Genomic DNA, 25,310 nt, shown 5'->3' with positions numbered 1-25,310 from the left:
GACTGTTTTTAATTTTATTAAATCAACTAGGTTCAAAATTAACTATTTCTACATTTTATGTTTTTCAGAGGACAAAGAACTCATTTATGAATAACTACATTCCTGTTAAATTTCTTTCCTCTTCATTTACTTAATTCTCACCATATTAAAGACCCAAGAATGGTGGGTTCAGTTGTAACTTCTAAATAGTTTGTGCTCAGAACAAGAAATTTATTGTAGGAACAAATTTTCGAAATAATATCTGGTGTGAGTACCTCTACCCTAGCAAGTCTAGTCTTTCCTCTATTTTTTTGACAACCGACTCTTTAAAGTTAGTCATTTTTCTTAATAGCTTTCTTATCTTTTTTGAAGGTAGAGATCACAATGGAAGAGGATTAAAGATGTCGTAATTGTAGGGCCAAAGCAATAGCTAACATTTACAGGCCAAGGTGAACAACACAGTAAAGGATTATTCAGATACTATGTGATTCTGCACTCTGATAATGACTTTACATGGCAAAGCACCCTGAAACAAAGGCAGCATTTCTGTAATGTTGTATAAACTGACTTTATTAGTAGAAGGCAAATTTTAACATGTCAAACATACAGTTCTAATTAGGACCAGCAGCTAATTTCTATCATTTACTACTGGCATTCTCCCTAGAAAGAAATTATTATCTCAATCTTGTTAATGTCATTAAAACTGGTTATGGCAAGTAAGTATTAAAAGCTTATTGAGAATAAAAAAGTTCACTGGATCAAAGGGCGAAGGTAAAAAATAAAAATAAAATTTGAGGATTATTTGATTTTCTCCCTATTGTTAACGGTCTAGTTTGATTATTAATAATCAGAAATGGCTAAAATATTATAAAAGCTTAATGTCTCATTTAAAAGATGTTAAATACCAGCTACCTGGCACCACCAGCAGTCTCCTAGATGGAAACCAGTATGCACAGAAGGAACAAACAGATTGAAATTTTAACTTTTACCTCATGGGATATAATTTTTTTTTATCTTCTCCAATTCTAAAAGTATCTCACAATTTTTTTCAAAATAAGTTAACAAGTCAATATAATTTGTACATATACAAAAGCAACTTTAGTTTGGGGATCACGATCATGTTTACTACAATTAAAGTACTTTCACATTCTTTAGTATATTTATATTTTGTCTTTGCTATGCTGAAATAGTAAGACATCTGTTTCGGTGTGAATGTGCTGAAGATATAATAAACTGTGTATCTACTACTTTAAATGCACTGATATTAACGAAGATGTTATTTTCAAATATATTTTTTAATTAATTCAAAATTTTAAAAAATGCTCAGTTATTTTTTCTTTCTCCCAAAATCAAATGTCTTATTTACTATTTACCTGGGGGTGGAATCAGAGGTGGAGCAGTGCTGACAGTTGGAGGAGGTGGAAGAAATGGAGGAGGTGGAAGATGGGTGGGAGGAGCTCCTGGAGGGAAAAATGGAGGTGGTTTGCTAAAATTGTTGTCTACTTCAGTAGCAGATCGTTCAGAAAGGACCTGAAATTAGAGCACAGTTAAAAAGATGAATAAATGTTCTAAGATTAAACTCAGTATTTAGTTTCATCTAATCTGAGAAGCAAAGAAATACTCATATTTTGAGGAGGCATTAGTAATTTTCCTAGGTGTGTGACAGACATATATAGATAGATGTGAGTATATACTCACACATATACTTTTTAAAATGTTCATATTCAAAGGCTAGGAGACATTACAGGAAAAAAGTCTTAATAAGAAACAATTAAGTGTTAAAAACATCCTCAACAAGAGACAAGTACTTTATAATGTAATGAGTATTATCTTCATTACTCAAAGTTTAAGTATTCAAATTAAGGGAATGTAATAATCAGCAATAAATACTAGCTTTTAAAAATTAATCTGGCAGCAGAGCCAAACATTCACTGTACCAGGGGCTGTCTTAAGGTTGCAAAATAAGAGCCTATAAGGCAGACATAAACAGGATGCAAGGAACAAGTTATCAGAAATAAGGGACAGGCACTAAATTTTTAAGACAGTGGCAACTAAATACATGGATTTTTAACAAGCACCCTAAGGGATTCTGAAGTACTAAATATATTCAGGAAATAGGAGAAATAGGAAATATGATGTTACATATTTCTCAAATCCTTGCTGGCTAAAGCATATCATTTAAACATACAATCCCATCTTTCATTAACTTTTCCATATTTAAGTACAGAAATTTTTGTAAGGTTTATACTGACAATCTATTTTTTAAAGTAGGGAAAAGAATTACTTTTAGAAATCATGGTACGAGGAACTGTGAGGAAAAAGAATTATCTTCTATTTTAGAAAATTTACCATTAAGTGTTAAAGAACATTTACATGATTAAAGACAGTAAGAATGAAAACTCTATGGACATTTTTGAAAGCCCTAGAAAAAAATAATGAAAAATGTGTGGTCAAGCTAATAGTTGAAAGTCACAGTTACTCAAGTTTTAACTTGAATTATGCAAGTTATTAGTAACTCATCTCCTTTCATCCTTTCACGTAAGGAAATTCACTTCACCCAGAAATGTCACATTAAGTAAATTATGATGTATTGATACAATGAAGCTATCCAGATTGATTTTAAGAATATAGAAAAATATAAATGGTAATTTTTAAAAAAGGATACATAAAAATATTATCACAATAGTTCAATCTTGCTTAATGACAAAAAATAAATGTACCAGAATGTTAAGTTATATTAGAGAACAGAATTATCAGTAGTCTTTTCTTCTTTAAACTATTACCATATTTCATATGATTTATCCTATAAACCTATATATTACATATATAATGAGGGAAAAAATTCCTACATATATTTAATAAATTCAATTAAAACATGGATTTAAGTATTCAGTTAAAAAAAAATTTTTTTTTAATGCCAAACCTGTATGTTGCTGTTTTCATTTGCCCGTCGCCTTCCTTCTACCCGGCTGATAGTTATAGTCTGACCAATAACATCAATTGCCCCAGGTAATCTCCTATAACATAAAAATTGAATCAATTCAGTTTTACCTAATTAGATGTTTGAAAAACAAAACAAGTAAATAAATTAGTGTGAAATAAAATCTAAAATCCTTTGCAATATACTTTTTAAAAAATCAGCTAACACACACTGAAATAACTGAATTAGAACTCACTTTTTTGCACTGTTAAAATATTTTTATTACTAAGTGGGAACCAACATCCAGTGACAATCATGCTTCAATCTGAAGTATTTTTATAGGTTTTTACTATTTTTTAAATCTCCAAATGACTTCATCTTTGTAGAACTGAATCAGGTAACAAATGCTAAACAAATGGAAGCAAAAATTTTTGGATACTATGAATATATATCATAACTCTATTAAAGAAACTCAAAATAATTCCCAAAAAGGCTTTAGAGGAAGTAACTGTTCATTTTGATCCATACAGCATATTTCCCTTATAATGGTTCATTTTGAGCATTAGAACACTAAAAAGGGAACCAGTTTTCCATTTCTGGTAACTTACATTGAAATATTTAAATGCCTGTCTTTTATCCAACGGTACTTATAATCCCTCTTAACTATGAGTATAAGGGAAAAGTCTACCACAAAATAATGCTGCAAATTTGACAGGAAAATCCATCAAGTTAAGTTTTATAAAACAAAATATTTTATTGAGGTAACATGGGTATAATACCAAATGATTTAGAGATAGAATCACATCCTTCTGGTATGTTACCAGACCACACCCACCACTAAGGCACCCACAGTTAATTGTGCTCCCTTTCCATTTCCCCCATCATTTCCCCAAGTAAAATTTTTTAAAATACTATTAAAAGTCATCTAGTGTGGTTAAGGACTTTATAAAAATAAATATACTTAACATTTGTAGGAATAAACAATGAAAGATGGATACAAGTTCATGTCTCTTCACCTATATCTGTGTTCTAAGTAATTCTGTTTACAACTCTGTAGAAGTAAATCAATGAAGTAACATATATTGGACATCCCAGGTGCTGCAGGGGCTAAAATCTCAGTGCTATCAAGCTATCACCAGCCACTGCAGCATGAGTTTGATTCCTGGCCAAGGAGCTAACCCACATGGCGCAGTAGATCTCTCCCGTCTCACCCACTGCTCCCCTCAGCAGTATATTTCAGTAGATCTGCCTGTTCTGATCCTCACTCTGTCTCTGGTGAATCCTCTCACCCCCCTGCACCTCTGGCCTACACCCCAGTTCCTCTATGCATAAATAAATAAAATAAATCTTGGAAAAAAAAAAAGTAACATAAATCCCTCCACAGACAACAGTTTGGATCCTAAAATGACTAGTAACAGCAGCTACCATTTGTTAAATACCTACCTATTGTACCTCAACCTCACAATAAACCTTTACTTAAGAATTATTGTACATTTGTTAGAGACACAGAAATACAACGCATAGGGCCCACAAAATGAAATCACTGACCTCAGCAACTATTAGGTGGCCATATTACTTGCAAACCTGAGTCTTTCTGAATCCAAAACCTACAGACCTCTTCCCTTAAGCTATATTGTCTTCCGGTATCAGTGGGACTATCACAAGATAACTGGCCTTTGAAAATCTTAAGACTTCTGAAATAAGGAGAAAAACAAATACTGGATGATTCCACTCATATGTGGAATAAACGGTAACAAAAAAGACAAAAACTAAACCAAACAACTCTTGAAATCTCATTATAGAATTGAGACTACCAGAGGATGAGGTGGAGAGCAAAATGTGGAGGGAGCCAATGGACTATGGTGGATTATGGGTGCACTTTGGTAGTGGCTATGGTGTGGTAACAAACATCTGAAGAGATATGAACCTATACCCCTAAAACATATACAGTGTTGTAAACCAACATTACACAATAAATAACTACTTAAAAAAACCCCAACAAAACAAAAACTTCAGACTTGTGGTACTCAAAGTATTTGTGGAAGTTTACCCTAAGCGAACCTTGAAAACTTACATTAAAAACTGTACTTGGGCCTCCCCGGTGGTGCAGTGGTTGAGCGCTGGGCTGCGAAGCTGCCCGCAGCCTCTGCAGCGCTGGTTTGATCCCCCGCCGCCGGTGAGGGTCCCACATGGCGCGGCAGACCTCTCCTGCCGCGCCTGCTGCTCCCCTCAGCAGTGTTATTTCATCAGTCTGCCTGTTCTGTTCCCTGCTCTGGCTCTGGTGAATTCTCTCACCCTCCCGCGCTTCTGACTGTACCCAGTGTTTGTATAAATAAATAAATATTAAAAAAAAAAAAACCTATACTTAACACATGAAAAAGACAGTCCTATAAAAAGTACATATGACATTTGAAAGGTCTTCAAGTACACTGTCAATTTACACTCAAGCCTCTCTTTCCTATCACTTAAAAGCTAAAATAAGAGTATTTCAAGTCTTTTTTATTTTATACCTCGATCATAGACTTCCTAGGTTCTCTCATGATCCCAAAGACCAAGAATGGCTTTATTTAACTTGTACCCTTCAATATAACTGAAAAAAAAAAAATCTAAAATTTACATATTAGAAAAATCCAACTAGCTCTGATGAAACAATATTGCTTTAATTTTTTCCCTAAAACTTAAAAGCTACAAACATCAAAGCATGTGTCATCTCAGATGCCAACATCCTCTCAGAGACAGGAATACTCTGAGAAAAGAATTCCCTCAAAGTTTATAGCCATGCAGACTTCATTTATAAAAACCTTCAACATGACTATTTCCTTTTCTACTACTTTTCTATTACCAATCACTGGATTCACCTCCCTCTCCATCTTTTAAAATTTATTCATCAGGAAAAATTCTCACAAATTTGTGTAATTTATATTGCAAATTCTCCAAATTGCTAAAAGTAGCAAAAACTTAGAAATCCAGACATAATGTTCTAATTTTTATGTCAAGAGGAAAGATTATTTTATAAGCTTTGACCAGGAAGACCTAAGGATTCCCACTGTCAAAAATTCTCGGACACATGGGAGTACTCATTTCATAAATATGGTCAGAAGTATTCCTTTTTTATCTTTAAATGTACTATTTAGTCACTAAAGATTCAAAGGGGCAAATATTATGCTTCTAAAAATCATGCAAATTAGAAATCAGCCTTAACAAAAGTGTATCTGTAGAGGGAGTCCAAAAAATAATAATACCTTATATTGACGTACCCCTCCTTTGGCAAGGCATTTGCACCATACAAATTAATTTAATCAGAAACATGAAGTTTACCATTTTGTTCAGAAATATCTTATAATAGATAAGTAAAAAAGTAAAAAACCACCCAAAAAACTTTACTATTTAACTTAAAGGAGTAATTTTAAAATCCAGTATTATTCTGATACTACATTATGGAAAATATAGAACCATATTATACTGTAAGTTTTTGCTGTATCACTTTTATTTCAATGCATAAAGATTGAACTTCACTATAACGAAGATGATCTGTAACTTGGATTTCCACCCAGCATGGGTTTACCTGGGCTTACAAACCAGTTCTACAAAGCAAATACCTAATGCAGACATGAAGATTCTCTTCTCTATACTGGACATTTCATACAATAAAAAGGTGAAAGAAAATTAACCAGAGTGGAGATCTACAGTTTCATTAATCTCTAATTTAACACAGGCAATGAATGTACACAAAACCTTTAACTTTTGCTCCTGGCGCAGACTAATATATTGGCATCTCTGCAAATATAATTAAATTCAAATATCATATTTTAATGAGTCTAATGATCCAGAAGGGGTATGAAGCCTCCTTACAAAATGCAACAGAAATTTTAAAAGTGACAAAATAAGGACTAAGGGAAGGTAGACAAAAGGTTATCTGTTCATCTATTGCTACAAATTTCAGCGAGCTTCTTATTTAATAGCCAAAGTAAAGTACGTCACTAATGACAAGTTTTTAATACATGTATTAAAACATTAAGTGTGAAGATAGCTTTTTGTGATAATAGCTAGTATTTATTTTAAGATTTAATTTATTCATGCATACAAGAACCGGGGTACAGGCCAGATATGCAGAGGGTGAGAGGATTCACCAGAGACAGAGCAGGGAACAGAACAGGCAGTCTGACTGAAATACACTGTTGAGAGGAGCAGCAGGCAAGACAGGGAAGGTCTGCTGCGCCATATGGGATTCTCGCCAGCAGGCAGGGATCGAACCCGCACTGCAAAGCTGCGGACAGCTTCACAGAGCTGCACTCAACAGCCTGAGCCACGAGGGGAGGCCCAATAGCTAGTATTTTTAAGCACCAATAACGTGTTAGGAAAGCACTGTCTTTTTTTTTTTTTTTTTAAAGATTTATTTATTTATTTATTCATACAAGCACTGGGTACAGTCAGAAGCGTGGGAGGGTGAGAGAATTCACCAGAGCCAGAGCAGGGAGCAGAGCAGGCAGAAGGACCGAAGTACACTGCTGAAGGGAACAGCGGGCGGCAGGAGAGGTCTGCGCGCCATGCGGGACCCTCCTCCGGTTGCCGGGGAGCAGCCGGGGATCAAACCGGTGCCGCGGAGGCTGCGGGCAGCTTCGCAACCCAGTGCTCAACCGCTGCGCCACCGGGGAGGCCCAGGAAAGCACTGTCTTAAGCAATATATATGTATTCCTCCTAATAACCCTATGAGGTAGCAAATATTCCTATTTTACAGATAACAAAGAGAAAAACTTTTTTTTGAGTGTCTTAAAAGTATGAAAGAGTAGGTAGTTTTTAAAATTTCTAGCAACAAAGTTCTTTAAAACACTTTGCAGGGCCTCCCCGGTGGCACAGCTGTTGAGCGCTGGGTTGAGAAGCTGCCAGCAGCCTCTGCAGTGCCGGTTCTAACCACGGCTGCCGGGCGAGGGTCCCACATGGCGCACAGACCTCTCCTGCCGCACCCGCTGCTCCCCTCAGCAGTGTACTTCGTCAGTCTGTCTGTTCTGCCCTCCGCTCTGGCTCTAGGGAATTCTCTTACCCTCCCGGGCTTCTGACTGTACCCAGTGCTTGTAAAAATTAAAAAAAAAAAAAAAATATATTCTGCATAGTAATCCAGTATGCAAACACACAAACTGAAAGAAAAGTTTCATGAAAAAAGATTTGTACTTCTCATAAAGGAAATAGTAATACTAAAATATGAGTTTATTGGGGGCCTCCCTGATGGCACAAGGGGCTAAGCACCACACTATGAAGCAATCCGCAGCCTCTGCAGCACAAGTTCAATTCCCCGGCCGGCAGAGAGCAACCCACATGGCGCAGCAGACCTCTCCTGACTCTCCCGCTGCTCCCCTCAGCAGTGTACTTCAGTCAATCTGCCTGTTCTGTTCCCTACTCTGTCTCTGGTGAATCCTCTCACCCCCAACATCTCTGGCCTATACCCCAGCTCTTGTATGCATAAATAAATAAATCTTAAAATAAACAAGTTTATTAATTTTTATTTTATTTTTTTTAAAGATTTATTTATTTATTTATACAAGCACAGTCAGAAGCGCAGGAGGGTGAAAGAATTCACCAGAGCCAGAGCAGGGCAGGCAGAAGGACAGAAGTATACTGCTGAGGGGAGCAGCGGGCGGCAGGAGAGGTCTGCGCCCCATGTGGGACCCTCCTCCGGTGGCGGGGGAGCAGCCGGGGATAGAACTGGCGCTGCAGAGGCTGCGGGCAGCTTCGCAACCCAGCGCTCAACTGCTGCACCACCGGGGAGGCCGAGTTTATTAATTTTTAAATGTAACACAAGGAAAAAAACAAATAATACAAAACCAAGAAGTTCTGGCTGGGGCCACTAAATTGTTTACACCCCAGGAATAATTGCAACTTCATGCTTTGAAAACAGTGAAATAGGACAAAGTCTCCAATATTACTGCAATGCAAACAAATGTGAATTTCATGGAGCTCTTTCTCAAAATGTTCCTTAATGTTGGGTGAAGCATAACAATGCACAATATGGCAAGTTATCTAATCAGGGGAAGCAAAACAATGTATTCTGAGTATTTAGCCCTCTTAATGGTTGGATGCTTAATCTACGAATTTAATTTTGTGTATTATGAAAGCATTTTTATCATGGGCTATTAATATATTAAGTCCACACTTAATATCATCACTAGATTCTTAGAAACTGTTTATATAAAAGTTATTTGAGGAACTGCTGTATTTATGAGGAACAGTTAATAACTAGCATATAGGGGTATAGATGGGCTGGAGATCCCTGAACTTAAATATACGCATATGTATACATGCCATTTTCAGGCAAGAGTCCACAACTTATCAGAAACTTTCAGAATCACTACTCTAAAAGAATGAACCCCTGCAGAAATCTATGAATGCTTTCTCACAACAGGCCTTCTACTAGGAACTGGCAGAAGATAGTTCAAAGTTATGTTTTCGAGTAAAACTAGAATGTTACTCTTTTATATTCCTAAATTAAAGACAGATAAACTTGACATGACTGCCTAATTCAGGTCATACATATAATTGACAATCCTACATGGAAACTGGCAAAACATCTTCTGACTTATTTTAGAAAAGAGATGAGTGTTGAAAGACATGTAAAATGGATTTAATCACATAGGCTGGGAAGGAAAGCACATGTGTAGAAAAAGGACATGGGAAAAATATTATGTGTAAGATTTCTATTCAATAAATACACTATCTACTGATCTTTTTGCAATGGAAGAAGCATGAGTCACCTTTCTTTGTAGTTACCAACAAAAAAGAATTTCAAAGAGGCAGAAAATATAAATTAAGTGAAAATGACATCTAGAAAAGGGCTCTGTGAGGCTATAAAATCCTATGCAAATGTAAGTTCTCCTTATAGTTAAATCCATTATTTTACCTCAAAATCCAAGGTGCTGAGTTAGCATCAGATTTTAAACTTCTGCCAAGCCCAACTCAAACCTCTACACCACTGGTTCTCTATTTTGCCTGCCCATTCAACTCATCTGGGGAGCTATTAAGAATCCCAATGTACAAAATGCATACCAGCCCATTTACAGTCTCTAAGTCAGTAACAAAATATTTTTAAAGTTCCCCAGATAACTTCATCTCATAGTCAAAGTTGAGAACTACAAATACATGCCTAAGAGACCTTTTCATAATGATCTTTTAAGTTTTGTGGACTGCTTGTATATCTGTTTTTGTTTCTCTATAGCATATACATAGGTTATAAGAAAATTTAGCATATTCTATTTTTTAGGTGAAGATTTAATACTCAAAAATCCTATCTAGAAAAGTAATATAAACTAAAAATCATAGTACAGTCATCAGGACATGTAATGTATTTTCTATCAATAATACATTTAAAGAGACAAAGTCATAATGGGAACAGAAATCCAAAGAGAACAAACACTTACTGGGTGTCCTGAAATAAGTGATTTCAAAGGTTAGAATTTAGGTTTCAGTATAACCAATTCCCAAACCCATCCTTTCTACAGCAATGTTTTCTATACTAATTTTCTGGGGCCTGAAAAGATTTAAGTTACCGTACAAACAAAAAGCCTTGAATACTTTAAAGTGAAATATGCTAAACTTTGACTCACTGTGTGGACATAAATGTGTTCATTGTAACAATGAACTTCTGTGCAGAGTTTAAAATGTTACTTCTGTGCAGAGTTTAAAATCGTTGTCTGCCATATTTATGCTTTATTTTTAAAATGTACCATTGATAAGATGTAGTTCTACAGGGAATTAAAAAAAAAAAGGCCTCCTTATGTCCAATCATATAAAATTTTATGAGCCACATAGCACAACAACACACATTCGGAGTGCTCAAATGCCAGGAAAGTGCATCATTTCAGTACATTATCTCATGAAGACCTAGCATTAAGTAGTGTAAGAACAAATGCAGAGGTTGATCTAATGTTCATTTACCACCTTATTTTATTCAAATTTTGTCTGACTACTATAAGAAATTGAAGCAGGTATGAACATTTTAATGGTTCCACATGAAAAGAGATTTTTACTATTTCTCTCTCGAGAGTATGTATCAGTTAAAAAAAAAGCACGACATTGGAAAACAAGCTTAATTAACCAATTACCTAATTAACCAATTAACCAATTACCTAAGAGCAGATTTTGATGTTATAAAATGAAAACAAAACAGAAATAAACTGGATATCAAGAGTGTGACAATTATCTATATTGCCTATTACAATTTTCTGTGTTCTTTAAACTGTTTCATTTTTCTTACAAATTGGTATTATTACGTGAGTTATCAATCTGAATTTATAAAATACTTTCACCAATAAAATGCCAGATATACAGATAGTTAGCATGAAGAATACTGTTATCAAAATTTAATAAACACATTATATAAATTAAGAAATCCAAGTCTCAAAATACAATAACTTATGAAAAAGATATCAACCGTTGTTTAATTGCTCTAGACAAAGACTAACACAATGCTTCAAATAAACAAAAAAACTCAATTAATTCTAGAGCTACAATCACATTTTCTACCTTGTAAGAAACGTATGTATGTGCATACATGCACATATACATTTAAAAACTTGCTTTTAACTAGAGGTATTTGTTTAATTTTCAAAAGCTGAAAATACAGTGTCAAATTTCCTCCTACCTATATTTCCTGACACTATTCACAAAGTAGAGGAGGAGTCTTCTGTGTTTCAAAGATCTTTTGGGGAGCAGTGAGAGGAGGGCATTATATAGTATAAACACTGACATGTATAATTTTCAGACATGAGAACTAGTATTTTCTCTATAAACTAACCATCTTATTTCAAGAAATAAACTATTGCATCAACGGTACAACTACTTTAAGTAAAACATCCTAAGTGAAATGACTGACAAAATAATTTCAGGTAATAAATTAACAGCAGCAAACGGAATATATAGCTTAAAATTACATTAAATATAACAGATTTTAAGTACTCCCACACCTTTGCTTATGAAAGTCAACTTGCCTGAACTACAGGTGTTGTTTTTTGTGTTTTTTTTGTTTTTTTTTTTGTTTTGTTTTGTGGGACCCTCGCCGGCGACCGGGGAAAGAACTGGTGCTACCTCGCAGCCCAGTGCTCAACCGCTGCGCCACCAGGGGAGGCCCCTACAGGTGTTAAAGGCAGAAAAGCAGGAGGTCTAAACTGACCTTGCCTCTCACCATGCATTTTGGCAAATTTCTCATTTCTGACTGCCTTTTCCATATCACCTGGGGACTAGGCAGGAATTAAAGGATTTCAGTATTGAAAAGGCCTTCCAGATAATATAGTCTAGCCCTGTCATTTTACAATTGTGGAAATAAAGGAGTAGAAACTTTAGGGAACTTCCCTAAATTCACACAGGTACAAAACAAATCTAGTATCTACTCCATCAAACAGCTAAAATGTAACAGTTATTCTTTATACAAATATATATATATATATATGTATTTTCATTCCATTGCTACTGGTACATTATCAATAGGAGCATTATGAAAATCAAACCTACTGTCTGGCCTTTTGGGAACAGTATATATGCTATCTACATTGTTATCCAGTGCTATAATAACCAAGTTAACGGTTCTATATAAATTATATTATCAATTTTTGAATTCATGGAAATAAGCAAATATGAAAAGATTCAGATACCACTTCACACTGGTTCATACTACTTTTATCTAAAATAATTCATGAAAATAAAACTGTGGAATGGGTTAGGGTAGTGGAAGGACTGAGTGAGTTGACACATGACAAACAAGGCAACAAGGCCTGGGACAGGATCTGTGCTTTCTTCAGCCAACATCACAGGTTCATAATGTATATATGAACAGTTATATTCATTTTATTGTTGCACTCATTAATCATATATTATTGTTGCAATCACTCATATCTGCACTCATCACTCATCAATAATATTTAAATAATAGTAAAACTCCTGGGTCCCAGGATATGCACATTTCCAATTTACTAGAGAATGACAAACATGTTCCAAAGTCATTGTACTGGTTATACTCCAACAAACCATGCACAGTATCTACACTGTTCCTCATCACAATTGGCACTGTCAGATTCTTTAATTCTGCTGACCTGAACTCTGTGAAAAAACTTCTCATACTGCTAGTAACTTTTCAATTTCCTGATAAATTAGGGATATAATAAACATATTATAAAACTAAAATATGCGATCTTATATATAACTAATAATGTAATTTATTACTAGGATAATATATATTCCATTCTTATTTTTTGTTTTACTTAATATAGCTTTTAAAATTTTTGACGCATTTGTACTGTTTTTCTTAGTTCCAGAGTTCTTTATTGTTCGCTCATTTACCCTTTGTCATAGGCTGCAAACACCATCTTTCAATTTGTGGCTTGCATTTTTACTGCCCCCCCGCCCCCGTCTAGGCATCATTTCTTGTTTGGCATCATTTTTTGCCTGAATTATCGCAGTGGTCTCCAAGTGTTCCTTCTAATCATGTCTCACACCAATCTAAATGCAAAGCTGATCGTATCATTCCCTCCTCCAAGCTCTTCAATATTTCTCTATCGCCCTCAGTGTAAAGATGAAATCCTTGAGGATCAACACCTATGTTTTGGGGCCTATTTACTCTGGAATCTGCTTCAGGAAAGGGCAGAGATTATGCCTTATTAATTTTTATAACCCCAAGATCTAGCTATATGGTTTGTATATAATGCCCCAAATATAATTGCTCTATACATAAGTAAACAGATGAAAATGTTATCATCATATTTTCATACATGGGAAAAAGTATCTTATGAAATAGCATAAACATATTTTATTTGCCACTTTATCTACAGACCTCCTGTAACCTGGTTCTTCCTCCCTTATAACAAATATTGTGTCCACATTAAAACTGCTGAGTTGCTGGCGAAAAACTTTAAATTTGGGTCTTTTTCCTCCTCCCACCATCCCTTATATTCCCTGACTCTTCTCCATCCTCCCCTCCCCCCTTCAGAAACCTTAATTCATCTATTAATGACCACTAGTTTTTAAAAGCACTTTATTTTTTGAATTGTCTATGTCAATATCTAAAATTGTGTCACTTTGACTTGCTTTATCATACACAATTCCCTCAAAAAACTTTGTTTTTGCTGTAAATGCCAAAATCTCATCTCTCTATTTGGTTATTAGTATTCCATTATGTGGATACACCACATTTTCTTGATGTAATGCTCTAATAGTGGGAACTTAGGTAGTTTCCATGTCCTAGTGATTGTAGACAGTGCTGCAATAAACATTTTAGAGCATATAGCTTTTTAAATTGATGGCTTCATGTTCTCTAGATAAATGCCCAAGAATAGTACTGTTGGGTTGTAGTTAGTTCCATCTTCAGTTTTTTAAAGACTAACCTATGATGACTCATCAATTTACAACCCCACCAACAGCGTGATAATAGGTTCCTCTTTCTACACACCCTCCTCTCCAGTCTCACAGTGGAACACGATACCTCACTGTGATTTTAACCAGCATCTTATTCGGAGCAATGATGAACATCCTGCCATGTATCTACAGGCCTTCTGGATATCTTCTTTGGTGAAATAACTTCCACACTTGCCAGATCTAACTTTTTTTTTAACTAAACTGCTGAAATTTTTTTGGGTTTTTCAAAGAATTTTAATTTTAAAAAACTAAGATCAATCAACATCGTATAATCAATATGAAAAAAAGGTAAGTGGACTTCTAAATAATTAAATATGCACATTTTATTCTGTAGCCTATTAAAGCAACACATGCAACTAACACTATTTTAAGAATATAGTTTTATCTGTATCACCTACTAGTCATTTGGGTATTCAATGAATACCCACTTTTGAGCATGACTAAGTTTATTTTTTTCTAACAAAAAATTCTAGTAAAGCAAACTGACTATAAATTTTTACTACTCATTGAAAAAAATTCCACAATAAAGGAAATCAAGAAAATAAAATGTTAAGTTTTTCCTCCCTTTTAAAGGTGTTATGATCAAAGGTATCTGACCATTATTTACATGTTTAAAAGTTTGTAAATGAAAATAATTTAAAGCAAGTTACTATGGGACTAACCTACCCAGGAACAAAGCTTAAAATTCTTTAACTGTAAGAACAAAACTACTTTTGACCCCACCTAATACCACTACTGTTCAAAACATCAAGTGCTAAATTATGAAGCTATCTTGGTCTATATTTCTAAGTGAAGAAGCAAAGTTGATTACTGTTGGCAATGCACTTTCATACCCTAATGCTTGCTTCTAACTACATCCCTTAGGGTAAAAACTGTAATACCCATTTTACAGTCTCAGAGTATATAATACCCATCCCAAGACTGTATGATTAATAAATTTAAGATTTAAAACACAAACCAAAAATTCTACAGGGAGCTCTATAGTAAGTAAAAGCATTACAGCCAATAAGTGAACTAGTGCTTCCTAGGACAGCAAACAGACCCAACTTAATGGACTGGCAGGTCTGTATATGTTAACTGGGATACAAAAATTGGAAAAATTCAGCGGAGTCTTATTTTACAGGTCGTAAACACTGGCTCCAGAGGCTAAATTTTATAAAGCAAATAGTGAAAGCACTTAAGAATTTTTAAATATGGTATAGTATGATCAAGAAGAATTAAACCTGCAGCAAGGGGGAGGAAAAAAACCTTTATTTAAACCTATTAGCACAGTTCCATGCAATTTGTATTATGTTTTAAAAGGTAAGAGGGATGAAAGGCATGACATGAGACAGTGACTCATTTATAAAGCAACTTAAGAACCCTTAACTCTATGCTGAAAAAGCATAATTTAGGGAGAAATATGATACAGTCTAATCAAAATTTAATGTTACTAATAACACATAACAACACTGATGATCTAAACATCAGGGAGTATCCAATGTTGAAAAATAGGCTTACCTTAGATCAGGTGATTCGGCCCTCCCATATCGATCCTGCCACTTTCCAACGCTTGAACTGGCTTTTCTGGAGGCAGAACTTGTCTGAGACTGGGAAGAGGTGCTGTTTCTGGTGAGATAAATTGTCTATGTTTTTTCTTACACATTGTTGTCTTTGACCATCCCCCCTTCTATTTTATTTTCTTTTGACATATTTTTTCTAAAGCCCTTTAGCATGTCCCTATAGTATCATTTTCTTCAAATCACATAAAATACTTGCTCTGATACTGAGACTACAGGTGGATTTAAAAGTATTTTTAGAAATTTTCTTCAACACACAGTATAATGTCAAAATGCAGAAATGAGAAAAGAATGAAAGGTTTACTTGAGGTTATATTTTCAAGAAATAAACTTCTGTGCTTTTGTAAATTAATAACAATTTCTGCGGTTTCAAAATCTTATTCTGATTTTTCTCTATATCATTCAGTAATAGGTACAAGTATTGTTAGCGAAACCAGTTAACAAAAACACTCTAATATCTTTCCAAAAATCCTATACTAAATATACATGTAGAAATTTCATTTCAAAATAATTTAACTCTTTCAAAGTAAATTCTAGAGACTGCTAGTTTTATCCCTGGTGACATACTTCAAAAGTTCAAGAATTCATATACTCATTGATCGTTATAAGGACTAGTAAGATGCTCTTCAAAGCAATACGAAAAAGTTTACATATCTGCTTGTTTATATGCAGGAAGAATAAACCAGAAACTAAATGAAATGAATTATTGACAGGAATGAAAAAGTAAGAGATATATCTGTGTATAGCTCTAGATAGCCTTGCTTTGGAACTACCTTACGCTTTATGCAAACTAATTAAGTTGATAAGAATGGAGGAAAAGAAATGCTAAAACTGAACACAAATAGAAAAAAATGGATCAAATTATATTTTCGGTGACTAAGCAGTCTGAAAGTAACATCTGAGTCTGAAGGTAATGTTTTGACTATAAACCTTGACTACAAACCTTCAGTAAGAAAAATAGAAGAACTGCAAAGAAATCTTGAATTTCTAGTAAGTCTGTTTTTTTTAATAAGGTCCAGAAGTTCCAAATTTATTTTGTGCATTTTAAGATCAAGCAAATGACAGAGTATGTGAGTGTGAGTAGAGAGAGAGAGAGAGAGAGAAGTCGTTTAGAAACAGAGAGCTACAAAATGGAAACAGGGTAAGGTAAAAATCCTGAGTTGTCATATTAGAAATAAAAGAAACAATTTCCTAATTAAGGTTTTATAAAAACATACATATGACAATTTCATCTTGAAACTGCATGTTTTTTCCCTAGCTCTGGGTGCTGAAAAGACCTAGAAACAGTGAAAACCCAGTAGCAGTGAGTATTGCTAGTGTTCAAACACTGGTTTCCAGTTTTCATCTCCTACTATCATCTCCTATTAGTGTGCCTTCAAAAAATGGTTGCTTCTAGGAAAGGGGTAGGAAAATACAAGATTCAGTGTAAGTTATTCTAGAAAGTAAAGACACACTCAAAAAAATAACGAGGACAAGTCAAAGGGTCATAAGAATCAGTTTGGAGAGACTTCCACAAACCAAATTTGAAACAATTTGAGCACAGATATGAATTACAATACACACACCCACACACATACATATTATGTATGTGTATATATGTACACTTACACATACACACAAGCCATATACTGTCTCACAAATAAAAATTGAGTTATCTGACAGTAAGTGGAAATGGAAAAGCTCATTTTAAAAGTAGAATGCCAACTAATAAACAGAAGAGGAAAAACAGGTCATCTGTATTTTGCAGTCATGATAGCAGTGAAAATCATCAATGGATGCTAAAATTCTTGGGAAGTTTAAAGGGGAACAGAGTTATTTATAGTCTTCTCACACATTAGTTTTAAATACACAAGGGAAAACAGCACCCTTGCAGTGCAAAAACCCAAAGGACAATACCACAAATAAGTAATTAAAGTTTATATCCCCAATAATGGGTCAAACTGACGTCATATACCCCCAGACTAAATGGCTGAAAAGTTAATTGCAATGAATGATACTAGATCCTATACTAAGGAGGAAAGAAAAGAATTGCCATAAAAGACATTACTGGAATAATGAGCAAAATTTGATTTGTATGTTAGATAAAAGAGCTAATTCATTACTAGATTTTCAGACTTTGATGTAACAAAACATCACTGTTCTTAGTAAAAAACATGCTGAAGTATTTGGGGTACAAGGGCATGATATCTAAAAATAGCATTCAAATGGTTCACAAAGAAAAATTTTTTGAGATTTTATAAAGCAAATACAGTGAAACTGAGTCAACAGTACACAGACATTCTTAATACTTTTCTGGCAAATCTTTCTAAGTTTGAATTGCTGCCAAAACAAAACATGACTAAAATGAAAACAAATGAAGGGAACACAAGAGGGGTTTCTGGAAGTAACAGTAATGTTCTATTTATTGATCAGTGTGCTGGTTATATGAGGTAAGTTTAATTTGTGAGATTTTATCAACCTATACATTCATGGCATAATATGAAAGCTTTTAATACAAATATTAACATTTTACTTAAGTAAGCTAACTTGCTGGGTAGCACAGAAAGTTAAAAACCCAGCATTTCTACTGATAAAATACAAAAAAAGGGGGCAAGTTCTGGGCAAACATACCAACAGTCATCGATACATTAATAAGGTAATCTAAGATTTCAAGCAATGGAAATACAGTACTTAGATTAATAGTACAACTTATTCTATTTACTGTGCAGTTTATTATGTCATAAATGATATTACTGTCTTCTCATGAAAGTAATTAAATTTCTCTTTCAAATAAATATGTCTTCCCCCCTCCATGTCTCTATAAATGTAAAGAATGAAACAGGAAAAACAAAAAACAAAAAACAAATATTTACTTAAGGAAATATGTCACAACAACGGAAAAGTATCTTTTGATCAAGTGAAGATGAATCCAGAAAATAAACTTTCCCAGAGCAACAGGTACTGCTGTACTTTATGTCCAAAAGTGATAGTACTGACACGCTGAGTATGCATCTATAAATCACGGTGGTGGTTACCCATCTTTTTAGTAGTAGCGATAAAACTATTAACTTTTACATCATTCCCTTACCTCTTTTTTACTGTCCCTTATTCATCAATGTCCCTTATTCATCAATTCCCATCTCTCCTCACTGTCTCTATCTCTCCTAAGATGAGCGTCTATCATAATCACCTCCTGCAGTACCTCACTTCCTTGGTCTATCCCTTTCTCATATTTGCCCAATATAACCTCAACCCATTAAATCTGATTCTAGCTGAGAAGGGCAATAGAAACACATTTAAGCAGCAAGAGTTCGATCCCCGTTTGATCCCGGCTGGCCAGGGAGAAAACCACATGGTGCAGCAGACCGCTCCTGTCTTGCCCACTGCTCCCCTCAGCAGTGTATTTCAGTCAATCTGCCTGTTCTGCTCCCCTCTCTGTCTCTGGTGAATCCTCTCACCACCCCCTTCCCTGCCCGCATCTCTGGCCTACACCCCAGCTCTTGTATGCATAAATAAATAAATCTTAAAATAATAAAATAAAATCCAATGCCACTAATCTTAGGAATAGGTGGAAATGTACAATCTTTCTCCATGTATCATTTTTTCATTCTAGTAACATCCCCAACAACATATAAAAATGCTGTAATTTCTCGCCTCTCCCTGTTGACCCTATAATTCCCTCCAGTTACTGTCTAGCAATCTCACATCTTTCTCCCAGTTTATCAGCACACCTAAAATAGTTATCTCAGATCTCCTCTATCTTCTCAAACATTCAACTCCCTTTCTGTTATTCTCACTTAACATCCAATAAGCCTGTTTGCAATGCTGCTGGGGAAATGAGGCTGTCAAATGAGAACTCTGAATTATTCCCATCACCATTATCTACCCATCCATCCTCACTCTGCCCTGTGTCCGGCCCTCCCTATGTTACTATGAACTGTCCATACTCCTCCTCCTTAAGAATAATCACTCTACTAGCAAAGTACTTCCCACTCTTCTGACTTTTTTAAGGACATTATACTTAACAACTGTCCCTTCTCATGTCTTGCATCAATTTTTCCTCACTAGTAACTTATTCTCATAAATATGCAAACATGTTATAGTTTCTTTCAGTTTGTAAAAAATCTTACCCTCCCCCTATTTCCTCTAGATACTGTTCCATTTCTCTATCCTTCCTCCAATAGAAAAAAAAAAGTCCTTTAAACAGTTGTCCATATTTTACCATTCTAATTCCTCTCTTCTCATGATCTCTTGCATACATTTCAAAACATCTTTTTTTTTTAATCTCCACTTGTACCACTGAAAATGATCCAGTCCAGGATCAACAATCACCTTTGCATTTAAAAATTCAAGGCAGGGCCTCCCTGGTGGCGCAGCGGTTGAGTGCTGGGTTGCAAAGCTGCCCGCAGCCTCTGCAGCGCCGGTTCAATCCCCGGCTGCTCCCCAGCCACCGGAGGAGGGTCCCACATGGCGTGCAGACCTCTCCTGCCACCCACTGCTCCCCTCAGCAGTGCGCTTGGGTCCCTTCTGCCTGTTCTGTTCCCCGCTCTGGCTCTGGTGAATTCTCTCACCCTCCCGCGCTTCTGACTGTACCCAGTGCTTGTATAAATAAATAATTAAAAAAAAAAAAAACACATCATACTTTAACCACCAAACATCACTCCTCCTACAATCTTCTACATCTCAGAAAAAAAGGCCTTTTATATCCAATGTATTCAGTAGCTGATGAATTCTCACCTTCTGCATAACTATCACCTTGGTCCAAGTCACCATTCTTTCTTGTCTAAACAACTGTTACAACCTCCTAACTTGACCTACCAGTTTCTGTCATTAATCCCTCTTAATTCAATCTTAATAAAGTAGCTAAATTGAGACTAAAAACCTAAATCAGATTATTTCATTCCTCTACCCCCTCTATCTAAAATCTCATCGTGATTCCCCATTCACTTCACTTACAGGAAAAGTCAAAATTCTTATAATAGCACAGGCCCCTATAGAGTAATACAGTCCACGTTAAATGAAAAACAGATAGACAAACAGACAAATAAAACAGCTGGAGGGGAAAGCAAACTATAGAAAAACTGCCACTGATTTTTAAATAGCTTAATTGTTTTTTATAATAGCAAATATTGAGAGTATTTATTGTATATATGTCAGACACTGTTCTAAAACACTTTATATAAATTAATGTACTTACTATCTGTAACTACCTTGTGAGAGAAGTGCTATTACTGTGCTTTACAGATAAGGAAATGGAAGATGAACATTAGGGAATCTGTCCAAAGACAAATGGCTAAGCAAGTAGTAGAGCCAGAATTTGAACTCCAGAAGTCTGGCTCTAGAGCCCAGGTTCTTAACATCATCTCATCTGTAGAACACCAAAACTCAGTAAATGAAACCTGACTCTTCTAAAAATTGGAAAAAAAAACAAAATAATAATACATATTAAAACAATTGATGTTCCTTAACTACTGTAAGTTCTTAGTCAAACATTTTAGGAGGCTGAATTTAGTTTAAATATTCATATTTGGAAATACTCATCACTAATAATTGTTAGGAGGAGATAGTAAAAAATCCTAGAGGACTGTGACAATTATTGGCGGAAAGTCTCAAGAATCTCTTTTTTAGGGGTAAACTAGATACTCATATAAGATTCTCTTCCTACATTTATATATGATGAAATATAATCTCCTAGGGATTATATTTAGAATCACAAAAAGTTGCATAAAGCAAATATAAACAAGTAACATAAAAGCTAAATAATCTGGCTGAAAACTAGTAATACTTGGATTACTGATTTGTTTCAGGCCCAGAGAAACAAATGGGTTAGATCTTTACCTAACCCAAGATTAAACTGCTGACATAAATACAAACAGTAACGTAAAGCAACATTACCTCAATAAAAATAAGCTTAAAAAAAAAATTACCTGTTCACATTAAGCTTCCATCATCTAGCTTTTACCATTTTCATGATTAAACTAAAAAGACATGGCCTCTTATAACTGGTACCCCGTGGAACCCAAAATTAGGTATTATCACAACAAACCGAAGGGAAAAAAGAGGGTTTCACTGAAAGATTTCCTAGGCTGAAATTTTACCACCTTTTACTAAAATTAGTAAAACATCTTTAGGTCAAAAGATCTAGACTTATTAATTCCAATAATTCTTTAGGTAAGAGTAGTAAGCACAGAAAACAGCAAGACCGTTGCTTTCACTCTCTCTCCAGAATGTAAAATTTCTATCTCTTTATACATATACCTAACTATATACCATACTTCATTTCTTGCTTACCTAGATTTTTTTCAGATGGACCGCTCTCGGAAGAGTTTTTCATGAATTCCTGTTGTACTAGTACAAAATTGAATGTTCCCACCTTTTGGTAGAACATTCAATGATTTTACATTTCATGTGGTACTAATACAATGTGAATATACCAATGATTTCAATAAACTGAGTTACAGTTGTCTAACTAACCTGCTTGGTGGGAGTCCAGTCTTGAACAAAGAAGGAGGAGAAGTAAACTCAGCTTTTGTAGATGGAAGAGTCGTTTCCTTCTCTGAATTTCCAGTTCTTCCCTGCTGTACCTTAAACAAAAGGGTTATTAGTTTGTTTAATTTAACAGATTACTCAAACCAACCACACTGAAAATGTTCAATTTGCATGTTAAAATAAACTTGTAACAGTAGACATGAAATTAAATATGAAGGCTGTCTCATTGCTGAATATTTAATAAAATTAATCTACTTTAGAAGAGCAATAGATACAAATGCACTGAAGATGGACTATGGGTTCAAAATAATCTCAAGTATTAAAAAGTTCATATAATGTCACTTAAAAGTCCAATAAACTCTAACTCTTCAGGACTTCCATAAATTCTTTCACATCACCACAAGTTCAGTCTACAAGACTATGTATTTCAGAGTTTAAGAAAGGTCTTAAAGAATCTCGCCCTTTTATGTTCACTACCCTTATCCAAGAAAACAAACAGAGGCCTTTTTAGCCATACTAACCATTTTCTATTCTGACAGTGATTTAGTATCACACAAATGTTAAAAATTTGCTCCTGTACTTCCATGCTATTTCTGCCCTATGATTTTACATCATCGTCTTACTAGTTTAATACACACAGGAACATAGTCATCTGTATCCTTAATACTTCTCTCTCTTTAGATTCACTTTCAAACCCAGTATGTACTTATTCCATAATTTCTTCCAGATTTTCCATTCTTTCAGCTCATAACAGATCCTTTGAGTACGGGCCACACTCCTTTAGGACTGGTGGGATGAGGAATCTTCTTTATGTTCTCTTGCTTTCATACCTACCTACCTTTCTTAAAACTGTCATTATTCATAAAATCTAAAAAAACTAGGTTCATGTTGCTCTACACTTGAATAATACCTCATCATACTTTATGCCCTATTTATATTATACTACCCATTTCTGGCACCACTCTCCTTCCCCATGAGACAAAGGCCAAAAGAATCTGAGACATCCTGACTTTGATATATTCAAATGAACTACCAATTACAGAAACCATCTACTTCTCAAATAACCATGGTAACAAAGCCAACCTTATGTATTATAATCTGATATTAATACTGGTGAACCCATTCCTAATTGGTACCTTCATATAATTAAGGTTTAGTACTGATATTTTGATTAAAAATGAATCTCACTACTTCAAAAAAAATCCCATTTTCAATGCTCTAATTCTAATAAAGGGTAATGAGGATCAGCACTAAGACAATGAGAACAGAAGGACAAAAATGGATTTGATAGACACTTGACAGGTAAAAGTAACAGGGGAAATAAATAGGACTGACTTATCAAATATTTATTAAATACCTATTATGTACCAAAAGTTGAGATTACTGAAATAACACAAAATCCCAGTGGTTAAAGACATACATGTGAACAATCACAGTGTAACACTATAAAATGTCATGGAAAACATATCTATGAGATGAGATACTAAGAGAACACAAAAAAATAAATGCATTACTCTCCCTGGGGATGTGAGTAGTACTCACAAAATTGACAATATGGCCTTAACCACTCCCCTGAGCACCAACTGCTTGCATGTGTAATAAGCATGTCACACTTATCATGGCCAAAACAAAGCTACTGATTTCCCAGTATCCCCCAATCTGATCCTCTCCAAGTCTTCCCCACATAAATAAATGGATACTTAAAATTGTCATTATTTAATAAAATCTAAACAAAGTTCATGTTGGTAAATACTTGAATTAATACCACATCCTATTTTATGCCCTATTTAAATTATACTACCCATTTCTGGCACCACTCTCCTTCCCCTTGAGGTAAAGTATCATCATCTACCAAGTTGCTCAAACAAGAAAAAACCCAAGGAATCAAAACATGTGCATCCACATCACCTCAAATTCAGACACTTATTACATCCCCTCCTAAAACCCATGTAACACTCACACTACCAGATCTTATTTAACTGTTCTACTAAATTGTTTGTTTTGCACTTTCTGCTCTAAAATCTTTTCTCTGTGCACTGCCAAAGTATAAATATACCTTATACTCATTAAAAGTATAAATCAACTCATGCCTCCCTCTTACCTGCCCAAAATTCTCCAATAACTTCACAATCCAAAGAGAATAAAACTTGTACTTCTAATCATGATCTACAAGGATTTACATGGTCTGGGTCCTGTCTACCTCTCTGGTCTTGTTTTCCTGATTTTTCCCCAGCTTATCTTTACTATGCCCATTCACAATGGTTTTTTTTCTAGATCTTTTTTTTTTTTTTTAAGATTTATTTATTTATTTATACAACACTGGGTACAGTCAGAAGCGCAGGAGGGTGAGAGAACTCACCAGAGCCAGAGTGTGGAGCAGAGCAGGCAGAAGGACAGAAGTACACTGCTGAGGGGAGCAGTGGGCGGCAGGAGAGGTCTGCGCGCTATGTGGGACCCTCCTCCGGTGGCAGGGGAGCAGCCAGGGATCGCACCGGTGCTGCAGAGGCTGTGGGCAGCTTCGCAACCCAGCACTCAATCGCCACCGCAGATCTTTTTAACATGTAAATTCATCCTTTATCAGGGTTTTTGCCCTAGATGTTCCTTCTGCTTGGAATAGTCTCTTCCCATACCTCATGGCTACCTCCTTATAACCATTCAAGTATTGTCCACGTCTGCATGGAATTGTCTTCCCTGACTATTCCCAATCTCTATCACATTACATTTTTTATTTCCTTCATAGACTTTCCCACTAGTGTCTTTATCTGAAGGTATTTATTTTATTTTATGGTTACTATCTATGTGTTGCCACTATAACACAATCTTGGAAAACATTGACTGTACAGTTCAAACTTGTATCCCAAGTACCTAAAAACAAGCATGCAACATGACATTTAATTGACTTTGGAAATCACCTTAAATGTAACTTCTTCAAAGTCTTTCATAGGATAAGAAATTATATTACTTTTGGCATAACTAATTAATGCCTTTCC

General features: G+C 35.0%; 1 protein-coding gene across 13 annotated transcripts in view; it reads right to left on the bottom strand.

Moving 5' to 3' along the window:
- Positions 1-25,310, bottom strand: part of FIP1L1 (factor interacting with PAPOLA and CPSF1) — a 60,872-nt gene that overhangs the window by 19,256 nt on the left and 16,306 nt on the right. For 8 of the 13 annotated variants that reach the window (XM_037530474.2, XM_037530476.2, XM_037530478.2 and 5 more), the window contains 4 exons: positions 22,306-22,415; positions 15,794-15,901; positions 2,903-2,996; positions 1,353-1,509 (listed from right to left, as the gene is read on the bottom strand). In XM_037530474.2, coding sequence (XP_037386371.1) covers positions 1,353-1,509; positions 2,903-2,996; positions 15,794-15,901; positions 22,306-22,415 — 469 coding nt within the window. The remainder of the gene's footprint in view (positions 1-1,352; positions 1,510-2,902; positions 2,997-15,793; positions 15,902-22,305; positions 22,416-25,310) is intronic. The other 5 variants (XM_037530475.2, XM_037530480.2, XM_037530484.2 and 2 more) reach the window with 1 other exon arrangement.

The sequence above is a fragment of the Talpa occidentalis genome, unplaced genomic scaffold (genome assembly GCF_014898055.3).
Source record: "Talpa occidentalis isolate TD23 unplaced genomic scaffold, MPIMG_talOcc4v2.1 talOcc4.6, whole genome shotgun sequence".
Lineage (NCBI taxonomy): Eukaryota > Metazoa > Chordata > Mammalia > Eulipotyphla > Talpidae > Talpa > Talpa occidentalis.
Note: the sequence above shows the minus strand (reverse complement) of the source record. Positions and strands in the feature narration are given on the sequence as shown.